The sequence below is a fragment of the Malus sylvestris genome, chromosome 13 (assembly GCF_916048215.2).
Source record: "Malus sylvestris chromosome 13, drMalSylv7.2, whole genome shotgun sequence".
Taxonomy (NCBI): domain Eukaryota; kingdom Viridiplantae; phylum Streptophyta; class Magnoliopsida; order Rosales; family Rosaceae; genus Malus; species Malus sylvestris.
The window spans coordinates 11925874-11941129 of NC_062272.1; the positions used below are offsets into that span (position 1 = coordinate 11925874).

The 15256-nt window shown below is 35.5% G+C and overlaps 4 protein-coding genes across 4 annotated transcripts; 1 reads left to right on the forward strand and 3 right to left on the reverse strand.

Annotated features, from left to right (window-relative positions):
• Window positions 1-899: 899 nt before the first annotated feature.
• LOC126595588 (uncharacterized) lies at window positions 900-2003 on the forward strand. The gene is made up of 2 exons (XM_050261873.1): window positions 900-987; window positions 1245-2003. Exon 2 carries the CDS (start codon window positions 1371-1373, stop codon window positions 1971-1973), a length of 603 nt encoding a protein of 200 aa, XP_050117830.1. The 5' UTR covers window positions 900-987; window positions 1245-1370; the 3' UTR covers window positions 1974-2003.
• A 5368-nt stretch (window positions 2004-7371) lies between these two features.
• LOC126595592 (major strawberry allergen Fra a 1-3-like) lies at window positions 7372-8157 on the reverse strand. The gene has a single exon (XM_050261877.1). It carries the CDS (start codon window positions 8061-8063, stop codon window positions 7584-7586), a length of 480 nt encoding a protein of 159 aa, XP_050117834.1. The 5' UTR covers window positions 8064-8157; the 3' UTR covers window positions 7372-7583.
• Window positions 7372-11551, reverse strand: LOC126595593 (major strawberry allergen Fra a 1-3). Its single transcript, XM_050261878.1, has 2 exons — window positions 11008-11551; window positions 7372-7613 (listed from the first exon to the last, which is right to left on the reverse strand). The coding sequence occupies exons 1-2, from the start codon at window positions 11455-11457 to the stop codon at window positions 7584-7586; spliced, it is 480 nt and encodes a 159-aa protein (XP_050117835.1). The 5' UTR covers window positions 11458-11551; the 3' UTR covers window positions 7372-7583.
• A 2502-nt stretch (window positions 11552-14053) lies between these two features.
• Window positions 14054-14844, reverse strand: LOC126595600 (major strawberry allergen Fra a 1-3-like). The gene has a single exon (XM_050261884.1). The coding sequence runs from the start codon at window positions 14732-14734 to the stop codon at window positions 14255-14257; it is 480 nt and encodes a 159-aa protein (XP_050117841.1). The 5' UTR covers window positions 14735-14844; the 3' UTR covers window positions 14054-14254.
• Window positions 14845-15256: the final 412 nt, after the last annotated feature.

The following is a 15256-nucleotide window of genomic DNA, read 5'->3' on the forward strand; positions in this document are numbered from 1 at the left end:
TGGGTCTGTCTTTCTCTGGATCCCGCTGCGCTGAAAGACATGCCTGCAATACGAGTAAGGGGAACTCTTGTTTGAGAAGAAATTCGTTGAAAAAAAGCCGACTACTTCAGACTCGTCGAGCCGTCGGAGCGGGACTTCTTTGGCAAAAAGAACTTGAATAACTTAGTTTTTCTGAAGGGGTCGTCATCATGGCGCGAGTGCCCGACAAGATTTCAGAGCGTGGGCCCACGTGCAGGCGCACTCAGTCCCCCCCCCCCCCGAGTTGGCGACGTGGCTTCCCTTCTGCCGTTGGATTTCCAACGGTAGTTTTCTAGACCGTTGGATTTCCAACGGTAAAAAAAATTTTAAATTTTACTTTTAAAATAGACCGTTGGATCCAGCGGTCCAGTTTTTTTTCACAAAAAGTAAATAAAATAAAAAATAAAAAAAGCCCAACGGTCATAAATATGACCGTTGGCCACGTGGCAACTCCCTAGCTCTTGGATTTGAATATTTTTCAAATCCAACGGTCCAGATTAATTAACTATATTAAAATTCATTAAAAATTATTAAAAAATACAGAAAATTTTAAAAAAATTACAGAAAATTTTGAAAAATATTAATTTTTTTCCTATAAATACCTAACCCTTATCTTCTACCTTTACACCACATTTCAATATTTTCTACACTTTCTATACTATCTACATTTCAATATTTTCTACACTTTAAGAGAAAAAAATGTCTTCGTGGAAACTCATTGAAGATGTTACGTCGTGTGAATGTTGGGTTCACACTACTCATGATCCGATTACGGGTAATGAGATGGATAAGCGAGAAATGTGGAGTAAAATTACAAAAGCGTTTTGCGATGTACATGGAGAAAACGTCAGAACTAGTCAAGGTCTTCAAGGTCGTTGGAAAAAACTCAACGCATCATTTACTTGTTGGAAAAACGCCATCTCTCATGCTTCCGGTAACCTCCGTAGTGGGACAAGTTTAGCGGATCAGGTGACAATATTTTTATTTATTTATATGCATTCCACTCACATTAATATTTTGATTTATTTAATTTCGTATGTAATTTTTATGTTATTTCTTATGTAATTTTTATGTAATTTTTATTTAATTTCTTATGTCATTTTTATTTAATTTCTTATGTCATTTTTATGTAATTTATATGCATTCCACCCGTATCAATATTTTGAATTTATTTATTTGTGTTACACCCGCACTTTTTAACACTATGTTATCCCACTTTTTTATAGACACTACAAGCTCAAGCATTCTACAATTCAAAGAACAGGAACAAATCATTCACTAGATGGGAATGTTGGCAAATTGTCAAAGATTGCCCTAAATACAAAATTGTGGCAACTGGTCCAGAAGTTGTCATGCACGGTATGGGTCTACATAGTTCTCCAGAACCAGACATGGCCGAACAAGAAGCCGACACATTTCAAGACACGGAAGGGACGCCTGAACAAGTGCCCGACACCCAACCGACTCGTCAGTCCCTCAGGCCCGTAGGTAAAAAGGCGTCAAAGAAAAAAGGTGGTTCTTCCAAGAATGACTACATTAAATATATGGAGGAACTTGCTCGCCAAGGTGAACTGAACATGGCACGAGAAAAGGTTAGAGATGAGGAAAAAGTTGCTGCTATGGCAGCAATATTAGCAGCTACTGAGGCCCGTGATGCGGCGGCTGAGAGACAAAGAGAAGTAGTTAATCGAGAGAACGAGCTGGTTAGAGAAGCACTTCATCGAGAAAATAAATTGCTTCGAGAAGAAAGGATGGCTCAAGCAGATCGTGACACTATGAGCAAGTCTCTAGTAGGACTGTCTCCAAATTCTAAATATTTTTGGACATCGGAAAAAAGAGATGTCATGCGAAGGAGGCGTGCAAGAGATGCGGAAACAAGTCAAGGGGGTTCTAACCACTTTTGTGACAACCAAGATCCTCGCACCACATATCCTAACTCGAGAGACTTTGTATAATTTTTATGTATTTTTTATGTTTTTTCTTTCTTTTTTCTTTTGAACTTTATTTAATTTCTTATGTTTTTTTCTTTTTTTAGGTTTGAGCTTTATTTAATTTCTTATGTTTTTTTCTTTTTTTAGATTTGAACTTTATTTAATTTCTTATGTAATTTTATGTAATTTCTTATTTTTTTTAAAACTTTATTTATTTTTATTTAATTTATTATGCAATTTTAATGTAATGCTTTATTTATTTTTAAAACTTTATTTCTTTTGTACTTTATTTAAACACATGAAATAAGATTACATAAACTCACCAAATAAATTTAAAAACAAAACACACTACATAGAATTACATAAACTCACCAAATAAATAGAATTACATAAACTCACCAAATAAACTTAAAAACAAAACACACTACATAGAATTACATAAACTCACCAAATACATAGAATTACATAAACTCACTAAATAAACTTAAAAACAAAACACACTACATAGAATTACATAAACTCACCAAATAAATAGAATTACATAAACTCACTAAATAAACTTAAAAACAAAACACACTACATAGAATTACATAAACTTAAAAAAAATACAATTTATTCTTCAACCACAAGCCTCATTCTAATTATCTTCACCTTCATGCAATCCCCACTGGTGCTCAATCAAGTCATTCTGGCGGGTTACGTGCCAGTAAGGCTCTTGCACATTAGTGTACCGCTGAACGATCAATTCATTGTAACGTCCATCGCGTTCCAACGGCTCGTGTTGCACTGGATTTTCGGTCCCATCATGAGCACAATAGATACGTGTTATTGAGTTGTTCATCGGACCCGGCTCATATTCATCGACGCCATCATAATCATACTCATCTTCAACAATCATGTTGTGGAGAATAATACACGTCATCATGATGGATCGAAGAGCCTCGACATCAAACATTCTAGCTGCAACCCTGATAATCGCCCAACGAGCTTGCAGGATACCAAAACAACGCTCGACATCCTTCCTACACCCTTCTTGACATTTTGCAAAGTGTTTTTCCTTTTCAGTCTGTGGATGTGACACTGTTTTGACAAATGTTGACCACTTTGGGTAAATGCCATCTGCAAGGTAGTATGATCCCTCGTATTGGGTACCATTAATGGTATATGTGCATCTCGGCGAGTTTCCTTGCAGCAGTTCGTCGAACACTGGGGATTGGGCAAGGAAATTTAAGTCATTCTGAGCTCCTGGAACACCAAAAAAAGCATGCTAAATCCATGTATCAAATGAAGCCACCGCTTCCAAAATGATGCTTTTGGCTCATTTTCTGTTGCCATATGCTCCTTGCCACGCACTTGGACAGTTTTTCCAAGTCCAGTGCATGCAGTCCATTCTTCCAATCATGCCAGGGAAGCCTCGCATATCACCCTTCCTTATAAGCCTTCGCATGTCCCTTGGCGTGGGTGTACGGAGGTACTCATTGGTGTAGAGGGCTTCAATTGCAGAGCAAAACCGCATCAGTGACTCCAAAACAGTTGTTTTTCCCATCATCGCGATCTCATCCACTTGATCTGCAGATGCTCCATATGCAAGCATTCACAAGGATGCCGTAATTTTTTGCTCGGGAATAAGACCTAGAACATGAAAAGCATCATCTTTTTGCACAAAGTATGAATCATGGTTGCAAATATCACTCATGATTTTGTTGAACAAATTTCGTTGCATTCTAAAACGCCGTCTAAAAATATGATCAGGGAATATGCTATTGGGAATAAAATAATCTTCCAATAGATTTTTACCTCGTTTTTCCCTTTTTCTATCGAGGTTTGCAACATGTCTTGGTTTGGCTATCTGACCCACAGCTTCCATGACACGGCGGGAATGTGAGGCCTTCTGCCTTCTATGGTGATCATCCTCATCCTCCTCCATGAAGAAAGCCTCATCTCCACCTCCACTTCCACCTTCCTCGAGATTGGCCAATTCTGCCTGTTGTGCCAACAACCTTTGTTGTTGCTCCTGCAACTGTTTATACACCCTTCTTGAAGAAGACATTGTAATAAGAACTTAAGATTTGAAAACGATGAACAAGGATTCTGAGCTAAAAAGAAGGATTGAGCTTGGTGTGAGGATGGATGTAGGGATGTAGGGTTTATATGGACAAAAAAAAAGAAAGGATGAGGTTCTGGACAATGCCACGTGGCACTACGTGATTAGTTGAAAATCTTATCGAAATCTTGGCTAAATTATTGTAAACCGGAAGTGACACGTGGCGTGTCGGGATTGGTCGAAAATATTATCGGAAATCTATTCACAAAATAGTACGTTCAGATAATGACACGTGGCATGACGTGATTGGTTGAAAATCTTATCGAAATCTTGGCTAAATTATTGTAAAACGGAAGTGACACGTGGCGTGTCGGGATTGGTTAAAAATCTTAGCGGAAATCTATTCACAAAATAGTACGTTCAGATAATGACATGTGGCGTGACGAGATTGGTTAAAAATCCTATCCGAAATTAAAACTATTTTATTTTTTTATTCTTTTAGACAAAATTTAAAAATATTTTAAATGGGCTGGGTGCCAGCGCATTTTGTAGGGATGGAGATCGTTTGTGCCATCGCATTTTTTCACTAGGTGCCAGCGCATTTTTTTAGGGGTGGAGATGCCTTGGCCTATTACTGTTCATTGGAGTCTGTTACTGTTCATTTGAGTGGATAAATGCGCTGGGTGCTGGCGCAAAGTCCTTAGGGGTGGAATTGCTCTTAGGCAGGAAGATTTTGGTGGGCGTCAATTGTGAGGTTTCCAACACTCATTATTGTCCTTATTGTGTGAGTTGCTAAGTGGTTTGCAAGAAAAATGAAGTCAGATTTTTTAAGAGAAATTTTATTTGAATTCATCTAACTTCTTTCTACATCTAATTTATTCTCTTAATTCATATTATTTTTTATTAAAGAATTAATATCTCTTTAAACCCAAATTTATTACTAAAATACCCTCTCAAACTCAATTCAAAATGTAAAATTATCTTTACACCCATTATCTTTATAAAATAACATTTCTAATTGAATGTTTTTTTTTTGTTTTTTTCAAAGAGGTTTTCTTTGCCTTTCTATAATGGCATATGCCATATAGGACTAGTATTTCCATGGTTGTTTTTATTCTTTCTGCTACCACAACCCATCCATGGACTTGAGATCCAAGAGATCATTCCATATGCTTGAATTTGCCAAGAGAATGTTATGCAAGCTCCAGTTCAGTCCTTTTCAAATGAGCATTTTCATGTACTTTTTAAGAAACTTTGAAGTGACATAGGGCTGAGTGCTTTGCTGCTATGTTAATAAACAAATTGGAGCTATTTCGAATAAAAAAGGTGCAAGACATGTCATCTGCTAGTTCGTGGTTAAGGTTGAGCAATCTTTATTTGCACCAAGAATCAAGTTTTATGTCTTTGCAGTACTAATCAAAAGTCCTTGTACTGGTGTTTTGGGGCGCATACAGACGGCAGAGAAAAACAAATACAATATAATATAAAAAATATGAAATTTAATCCAAAGAAGAAGCAAACAAATAAAATATCCATAAATCGAGTCATATCTTAGTTGGAGGATTAAAAACTTCAAAATCACCATCAATCAATAGAAAAACTTGTTTTTCTCTATCAGAGCTATTAGGGTTTTAGTTGGAATGAATGTAGGAGGATAACCAAAGGGTGATGTTAGGGTTTAATTATAGTATGTGGGTCTATTGATAAATTTGATTTTTATTATTAATTTCATTTTGTACTGAATAATAATTATGCAATAGGGTAAAATAGACAATTAACATTTAAAATTTAAGTTGGGTGTAAAAAAAAGTTAAATAGGTTTAAATAAAATTTATCATCCTCTAATTACATTAACACATTGCGTCATATGGTACATAAGATTCACTTGTTACATCAATTGATGTAGTTAGAAAATAGGGAACTTTAATGAAAAGCGCCCGGTACTGTTCACTTTAACGAAAAACCATATTTTTACACTAAAAAGTCAATCATGGTACTATTCACTTTACCCTTTATTTTATCTTTATCATTAAAACTCAAAGTTTTCAAGCCCTTTTCATTAGTTTTCCTTAGAAAATATGATGCTTTAAAATAATCGTTTTATGTGTGCGAGAGGAATCACTTGTGAATTGTAGGTCTTTGTCGTATAGCAGTCGGGTCAACTCATTTAGCGTCAACAAGTTAATTATATACTTTATCATGATCATTAAATTGGTAATTAACGTAAGCTTTATGGTACTACGGCGGGTTAGCTCAAGTAGTTAGAAATTTAAAGACTCTTAACATTATTCATTAGTGGTATACGTTTATCAATATTACAATGTTTTAGTAATTGATAAATGTTATATCGGTAATTCATATGTATAGTGGCAGAACTAGAAATTCATGTTAGGAAATGTACACTTTAGATCAAAATGGACATAATATATATAGAAACTAACTCATTCTTTGGTCGCTTTGGTATCAAATTCAAAGGTGAGAGTGATCATGCATTTATTCTTCATTATACATGGTCAACTATATCAAGAGTTGAAAATAAAACATTATTAAAAGCACATCCTTTTATTCTTCAGTCTTGATATCAAATTCAAAGGTAGATCATGCATTTATTTTCTCTCATAGTGACCAAGAGAACATTTTTCTAAAAACATTAAGGCACGAGAGCATTTGAAGGGTTTTTTGTGCTAATTTGAAAAAAAGGAAATATTTTTCTCTTCTTGATTTCATATATAATATAATAGAGGAAAATGAGAAATTAACCAAAATAATGGTCTGCAAGCAAAGAAAAAAAATTGTATATAGGTAAGAAACAGAGAATATGATCAACTAATATTAGTCTGGAACTATAGTTTCAAACTTTTAATATAAAAAATTTAAAGCTTTTTATTTATTGGATTGAAATTAATTGGACTAACCAATACAATTACAACTTCAAGTTTATAGTGGTAATTAATGATAGTAGAGGTTGTCACGAAAAAATAATTTGAGGATAGCCCGAGCCTACCCTAGTCTTAGGGTGGCTCCGCCACTGCATATGTAGTTAGAAAATGTAGTGCTTTAAATTAATCGTGAATCATATGGTGGATGACATATATTTGTTTTATTATATAAGTTATTATGATCTTTAGGTGATTGATATTCTCTCTTAAAAAAACCATTATGTGATCAATATGAATTACATATATAAGTTGGGTCACATATAGTTATAAAATGAAGCCTTAACATTATTCATTAAACAAATTGGATTTGGACACGTGTCTAAATAATTGAAATTATAAACACAAATTGGACATGTATTCAAATTTGATTGGGTGAAAGTAGAAGTGGCTACTGAATTTTCAGCAGCCAAGTATTGTTCTAAAAAGAAACATACAAACATATCATCAAATCCATGATTTTATTTTTATTCATTTGCAAATGTAAGGAAATACAATATTCACTCTTCAATCAAAAGCTCCCATTACAAGCCAACATAGCGTTTCGGAAGTTAAAAAAAAAAAGGAATGAAAACCACACAATTATTTGATGCCAAAGAGGACATAGAGTTTTGATCAAGATAACTTAGAAAATCATTGAAGCAGCAGAAGAATTTAGTTGTAGGCATCCTGATGCTCCAAGAGGTAGTTCTCAATCAACTTGAAGAGGTGGGAGGCCTTCTCTTTGCCAGCCTTAACATGCTCTTCCTTGATCTCAACATCACCTTTGGTGTGGTAGTGGCTGGTGCTCTTGATGACAGAACCGCTGCCGGCAGCAACCAACTTAGTCTCATAAGAGATCTTCTCAATTGTCTCAGAGATAGCATCTCCTTCGATCACACTGTACTTGTAGACAAAGTTGTCCTTGTCAACCCCATCAATTCTGTGCTTCACATAGCTGTATGTGCTACCTTCACCGAAGTTGATCTTCTTAATGGTTCCAACTCCTCCATCTCCTTCAAGGATCTCAGCGCTCTTCACTGCTTGTGGTGCAATCTTGGGGATGAGGTTGTCAGCATCAAGAACAAAGGCATTGAACAACCTAGTAGGGGGGATGACAGAGGTGAACTCGGATTCGTATGTGAAAACACCCATGATTCTGAGAAGTGTTTGGAAGGTAAGAAAATAAAAATTGATGAATAGGAAGATGATGTAATGGGAGGTTTTGAGTTGTGAAGAAGTGAGGGAGCAGGTATGGTATTTATAGGGTGAGGCTGAAGGTTGATCAAAACGTTTTATTATGCAAGTTCCTGCTTGGTTCTATGCATTTACGTGGGAACCATTACTTTTTCTACATGAAATTTTGTATTTTAGTCAAGGGGAAGGGAAGGACCATCTGGATATTGAAAAAGAAAATACCCAATTAATCACGAGGTCGAGTAACCTCAATTATTTTCCCGTCTGCACAATGAGATTCCATTTGATAATAAACAATAGTATGAACATGCACGAACCGTGTGGGACTCCTAATAATTCAATTTTCGTTGTCCACTACTGTACAGGTTAATGTTTTGAGTCATTTCCATTTGGCTGTGTGCTTAAATAGGTTAAAATGGACGAGGACTGTGCATTGGGATAGCAGTTGAAATTATTTTGAGGCATTTCCATTAGGAGATGTGATAACCTACAGGAAAACGGAGGGCAACCAATGTTGACAAATTGCAACTAGCCAATGTTGAATGCAAGTCAAGTACCCCTACTTTGAACTTCTGGAGTTTGACCAAAAAAAGAAATTGAACTTCTGGAAGTGTATACTAACTAATTAACCTCCGTAAAATTTATTGGAAAGGTTAACTACTTGGTTCATTTTTATGTTAGGGTGTTTTTGATATAGTCTGTATTAAGGTTTTCTAGTAGGATAAGAATTATGATTACTTTCCCATCTGTAATCAAGGTTTAAGATTGCTTTATTATTTGTTTTAGAAGCTTATGTTTCTGGGTTCAATGAGACTTTGAAAGTTTTAAGTGTCATTCAATAAATGTTAGCCTGGTATCATTTTTTTTTTGGGTTTTTATTACAATTTGTCTATTAAATGGTTAATTAGTTTTAGGCTGGTATCATTTTTTTTTTGGTTTTTATTACAAATGGTCCCTGAAATCGGCCTAACTCATCATATTGGTCGTTCAATTTGAAAATCAATCAATGTCTTTCCTGAAATTAACTACCGCAAATCAACTTGGTCCATGCCTTTTAATCCGTAAAGTTTTCTATTAGTTTGCTGACAGGGCATACAAGTAGAGCCCACATGTCTAATTAAGTAGTGCCATGTGGAAAAATCTATAAAACCATAAAAAGACAATTTAAAAACCCATAAAAAAAACTACCCAAAACTAAAAAAGAAAAAAAAAAGAAAAAAAAGAAAAAGAAGATGAAGCAGGCAACATCATCGTCTTCCTAAGATCCCACAACCCAGCCACCACTTATGCTAGATCCCAACCAGCAACCACTCCTTCTAAATCCCAACCACCAGCCACAACCCCTTGATTCTTTGGCTCCGTTCGTTGAGCAGTTGGCTCGACCAGCCACCCATTCTCCCTCCGCATATCCTTCCATCGACCAGGCAACGGCGTAGCCCGTGTGCTGATGCGACACGTCTTCTATCCGTCGATCTACTTATAACGCCGCTTGCAATTTCGTTCTCTTTCTGCAACACCCACGTTGCTCCTCTTGAACCCATATTCTTGCTTTCTTCACTCTTTTACAGCAACACACACTCTCACACTGAGTTCTTGGAAGGGCTCTGCAACTATGTTGCCAGAATGAGGAGCAAAAGACGCCTCTCAGACAGAATTTTTTTTAATTATTTTATTTGGCTAAATAATAATACATGGCACTAAATCATTGGTTGTGTTGGCCATATGTGTGCTACGTCAGCAAACTAACGGAAAACTTGACGGAATTAAACGGCAAGGACCAAGTTGATTTGTGGTAGGCAATTTCAGGAATTACATTGATTGATTTTCAATTTCAGAGACCATCTTAATGACGAGGGTCAATTTCAAGCATCATTTGTGTTAAAAACCTTTTTTTTTCTTTTTCTTCTGTCAATAGATTTGGTCGTACCACACCTTTGCTTTTGTCACAAAAATGCATTCTTTTTTACTTTAGAATTCCATTTTTAATGAGATCTACAGATATGAAGAATTTTATTGACATTAACGTGGGCATAGTCATATCTATTAATGTTGATGTGCTCACTTCTATGCATTCGAGGTCAACTAATTTAGGTCTACTACAATTTTTTTAACGGAACGACATATTTCATTCGTGAAGGAGCAAATACATACAATATTTACATAAACCAAGAACATGACCCAAAATGGGGTACTAACAAAGATCTGAAAATATATATACAAAAGAATAATCTCATCATATGTTGCAAGACAATGCTGGAAGAGACAAAGAATTCATAGAAACCAGTGCATGCAAGGTCCTGCCAACTTAGTTAGAAAACTAAAAGCATTAACATTATTCATTAGTAGTTGGGTCAACTAATGCAAGAAGACCGTACGACACACACACACACATATATATATATATATATGTGTGTGTATTCATTTGTCACACCATGATAATTGTAAAATGTTGTATAGTTTATGTCAACTCGTGTAGTTAGAAAATATGATGCTTTAAATTGATCGCGTATTAGGTGATAAATAAGATTGATGTTTTGTTTTCTTAAATTAGTTATTTGTGATCTTTTGGTGTGATTGACATAACTTGTCATGTAGAATAATAGAAGGCAAGTTAGAAAAATGAAAATTGAACATTATTTGTTAACACGGTGAAACTTGAAAATATATCATCAAATATGATGTTCTTCTTATTTATTTGTAAATCAAAGGAAATACAATATTCACTCTTCACTCAGAAGCTCCAATGACAAGCCAAAACACTGTTTCAAAACTTAAAAGAACAAGGGAATGAAAACCACACCGGTACATTGGATGATGCCAAAGATCACACAACTACTTATTGGTACTTTTTGCGGCAGCATGTAATATTAATTTAGTTGTAGGCATCCTGGTTCTCCAAGAGGTAGTTCTCAATCAACTTGAAGAGGTGGGAGGCCTTCTCTTTGCCAGCCTTAACATGCTCTTCCTTGATCTCAACATCACCCTTGGTATGGTAGTGGCTGGTGCTCTTAATGACAGAACCGCTGCCGGAAGCAACCAACTTAGTCTCATAAGAGATCTTCTCAATTGTCTCAGAGATAGCATCTCCTTCGATCACACTGTACTTGTAGACAAAGTTGTCCTTGTCAACCCCATCAATTCTGTGCTTCACGTAGCTGTATGTGCTACCTTCACCGAAGTTGATCTTCTTAATAGTTCCAACTCCGCCATCTCCTTCAAGGATCTCAGCGCTCTTCACTGCTTGTGGTGCAATCTTGGGGATGAGGTTGTCAGCATCAAGAACAAAGGCATTGAACAACCTAGCAGGGGGGATGACAGAGGTGAACTCGGATTCGTATGTGAAAACACCCATGATTCTGAGAAGTGTTTGGAAAGTAGGAAAATAGGAAATTGATGAAGAGGAAGATGATGTAATGGGAGGTTTTGAGTTGTGAAGAAGTGTGGGAGGAGGTATGGTATTTATAGAGTGAGGCTGAAGGTTGATCAAAAGGTTTTATTATGCAAGTTCCTGGTTGGTTCTATTTCATTAACGTGGGAACCATTACTTTTCCGACATGGAATTTTGTATTTTAGTTAAGGGGAAGGGAACGACCAACAGGATATTAAATAAGAAATTACCCAATTAATCACGAGGTCGACTAACCTCAATTATTTACATTGGTTTGCAGTATTAGATTCCATTTGATGATAAACAATAGTATGAATGAATCATGTGGAACTTCTAATAATTCAATTTTTGTTGTCTACTACTGTATAGTTGAATATTATGAGTCATTTCCATTTGGCTGTGTGCTTAAATTGGTTAAAATGGACGAGGACTGTGCATTGGTATAACAGCAGGAATTATTTTGAGCCATTTCCATTTGGAGATGTGAAAGCCTAAACCAAAAAGGTGGGCAATCAATGTCGACAAATTGCAACTAGCCAATGTTGAAATGCAAGTCAAGTCCCTCTAATTTGAACTTCTGGAGTTTGACCAAAAAGGATTTTTGAACTTCTGGAAGTGCATACATTTGTAAGATACGTAACAATACTATAACTAATTAACCTCCGTAAAATTTATTGGAAAAGTTAACAACTTGGTTCATTTTTATGTTAGGGTGTTTTTGATATGGTTTGTATTAAGGTTTACTAGTTGGATAAGTATTATGATTACTTTCCCATCTGTAATCAAGGTTTAAGATTGGTTTATTATTTGTTTTAGTAAATCAGGTGTTTGTAAGTACATATCTTGTAATTTTGTAGGTATCAAGTCTTAGCAAGATTGTAATTTGTTCGTTATGTAGTATGCTTGTCAATTTGTAGTATTCTTCTTTCTTGTATGTCTATGGAATAACATTTTGTGTTTTTCAATAATTTTTTTTTGTCCTTTGATTTGTATACTAAATTTCCTATTGCATTGATATTCCTTTATGCAATGTATGCAACTATTGTTGAAGAGCCAATCTCGAGTAATTCTTTTTCACTATTAAAAATAAATATATGTCAACAGCTAATTACATGCTTGTGAAGCTTACAATGTTGCAATTACTCCTTCATGAATACGTACAAGATTTATATAGATCAAGAACATGACCCAAGAGGGGTTACTAACAAAGATCTGAAAGTATATGCAAGAGAAATCGCATATGTTACAAGACAATGCTGAAAGAGAGAATTCACAAAAACCAATGCCCTTAGGCTCTAACCAATCCAGTCAAATGGTCATAGGCCAAAATATAGTCCGTTTTGACACGAACGTCGTCTCCAACCGAGAACTAGGCTAAAGAGCTTGTGAGCCTCACTCGACCAAAAATTAGACACCAGGCCAGGGGGCTGGCCAAAATAAGCCAGCCAGCTAGCCCGATGCAGCAGCCCAAACACCAGACAAGTTCCATGCTTAATCACATGTCGATTCAAAGAAACAAAATTGCAGCAGAACCTCTTCTTAAGTGATGCATCAACTTAATTAATTAAAACAGATTTAGCAAAAAGTTAATTAATTAATTATCTCTTCTTTTCGTACACAAAATAAACACTTTAATTGCATATTTTGCAAGTAATCCCATCCCCAGTATTGCCTATTAAAATTTCATAATATTATATATATATATATTTTTTTTTTTCTTCTTCTTATATTATGTATTTTTTTAGTATATTATCTTATGTACTTTTGCAAAAAGAATTATACCATGCATGTGGACGGACTAATAATTAAACCTTAATTTGGGCTTAAAAAAATAATGATACAACCAGGACGCAAGCAAGAGCCAAAATATCGTTGGGGTTGGTCCAGTGGAATGTTGCATATATACGTAATTAAATTTAACTTATTTGATAAACCTAACATTAAACTATTTAGTGACGTTGATTTAGGCACAACCTTTTTTATTATTGGTTGGTTATTGTTTGGAGGTTCTTTTTGTTATAGAACATATTAAAAAATAGCATCCTTCAATTAGAGATGAATTTTTTTGTCAAATGACTATGTTTTAGTCTATAATCCTTTGATTCATTCGGTTGAAGATAATATAAAATATGGTCGTTTATTAAAAAATAATTTCTTATAAAACTATAAAACAAAATATGACCTTTGGCCCTCTCTCGATTGACGGTGGCCATCGTGCCAACTTAGGTAGTTAGAAAACTAAAAGCATTAAATTCATTAGTAGTTGGGTCAACTCATGCAAAGGGACCGTATGACATGTGTATACATTCATCTGTCATACCATGATAACTGTAAATGTTATAATTGTTACGTCAACTCGTGCGGTTATAAAATATGATGCTTTAAATTGATCGCGTATTAGGTGGTAGAATAAGATTCATTTGTTTTCTTAAATTAGTTATTGTGTGATCTTTCAGTGTAATTGACATGACATGTCACATAGAATAATAGAAGTCAAGATAGAAAAATGAAAAATGAACATTATTCATTACCACGGTGCATAAAAAGAAATTTGAAAATATATCATCAAATATGATTTTCTTCTTATTTATTTGTAAAGGAAAGGAAACACAATATTCACTCCACTCAGAAGCTCCAATCACAAGCCAAAACACTGTTTCAAAACTTAAAAGAAAAAGGGAATGAAAACCACACATTGTTTGATGCCACACGAGGACACAACTACTTCATAATACTTTTTGTGGTAGCAGGCAATATTAATCTAGTTGTAGGCGTCCTTGTGCTCCAAGAGGTAGTTCTCAATCAACTTGAAGAGGTGGGAGGCCTTCTCTTTGCCAGCCTTAACATGCTCTTCCTTGATCTCAACGTCACTCTTGGTGTGGTAGTGGCTGGTACTCTTAATGACAGAACCGCTGCCGGAAGCAACCAACTTAGTCTCATAAGAGATCTTCTCAATTGTCTCAGAGATAGCATCTCCTTCAATCACACTGTACTTGTAGACAAAGTTTTCCTTGTCAACCCCATCAATTCTGTGCTTCACGTAGCTGTATGTGCTACCTTCACCAAAGTTGATCTTCTTAATAGTTCCAACTCCACCATCTCCTTCAAGGATCTCAGCGCTCTTCACTGCTTGTGGTGCAATCTTTGGGATGAGGTTGTCAGCATCAAGAACAAAGGCATTGAACAACCTAGCAGGGGGAATGACGGAGGTGAACTCAGATTCGTATGTGAAAACACCCATGATTCTAAGATGCGTTTGGGAAGTGAGGAAAAACTAATTGATAAAGAGGAAGACCGAGGAAGAAAGATGATGTATTGGGAGGTTTTGAGGTGTGAATAGCTGAAGAGGAGGTATGGTATTTATAGGCCGAGGCTGCCTGAAGGTGGATGAATAGGTTTATGCCATTTCCTTATTTTTTAAATTGGTTCATTGTGACGTGGGAACCATTACTTTTCTACATGGAATTAATGTTTGTATTTTAGTCAAGAGAAGAACCATCTGCTAATTGAATAAAAAAAATATAGCCATTTAATCCACGAGCTTAATTATTTCTATCCCACTGTTTTATATTGAAGTTATAATTTTGCATTTGCATGCAATGAGTGCTTCAGAGATGACCACATTCTCTGACATTGTAGCTACTTTTACACTTTCTGTGAAAACCAGAGCATAGAAATTGGAATTCATTTTAGTAATCAAGGTTCTAAAAAACGTTAGGCGTTAGTTGGGCGGCGGGCTAGCGCTTAGCGCCTACGCAGCTAG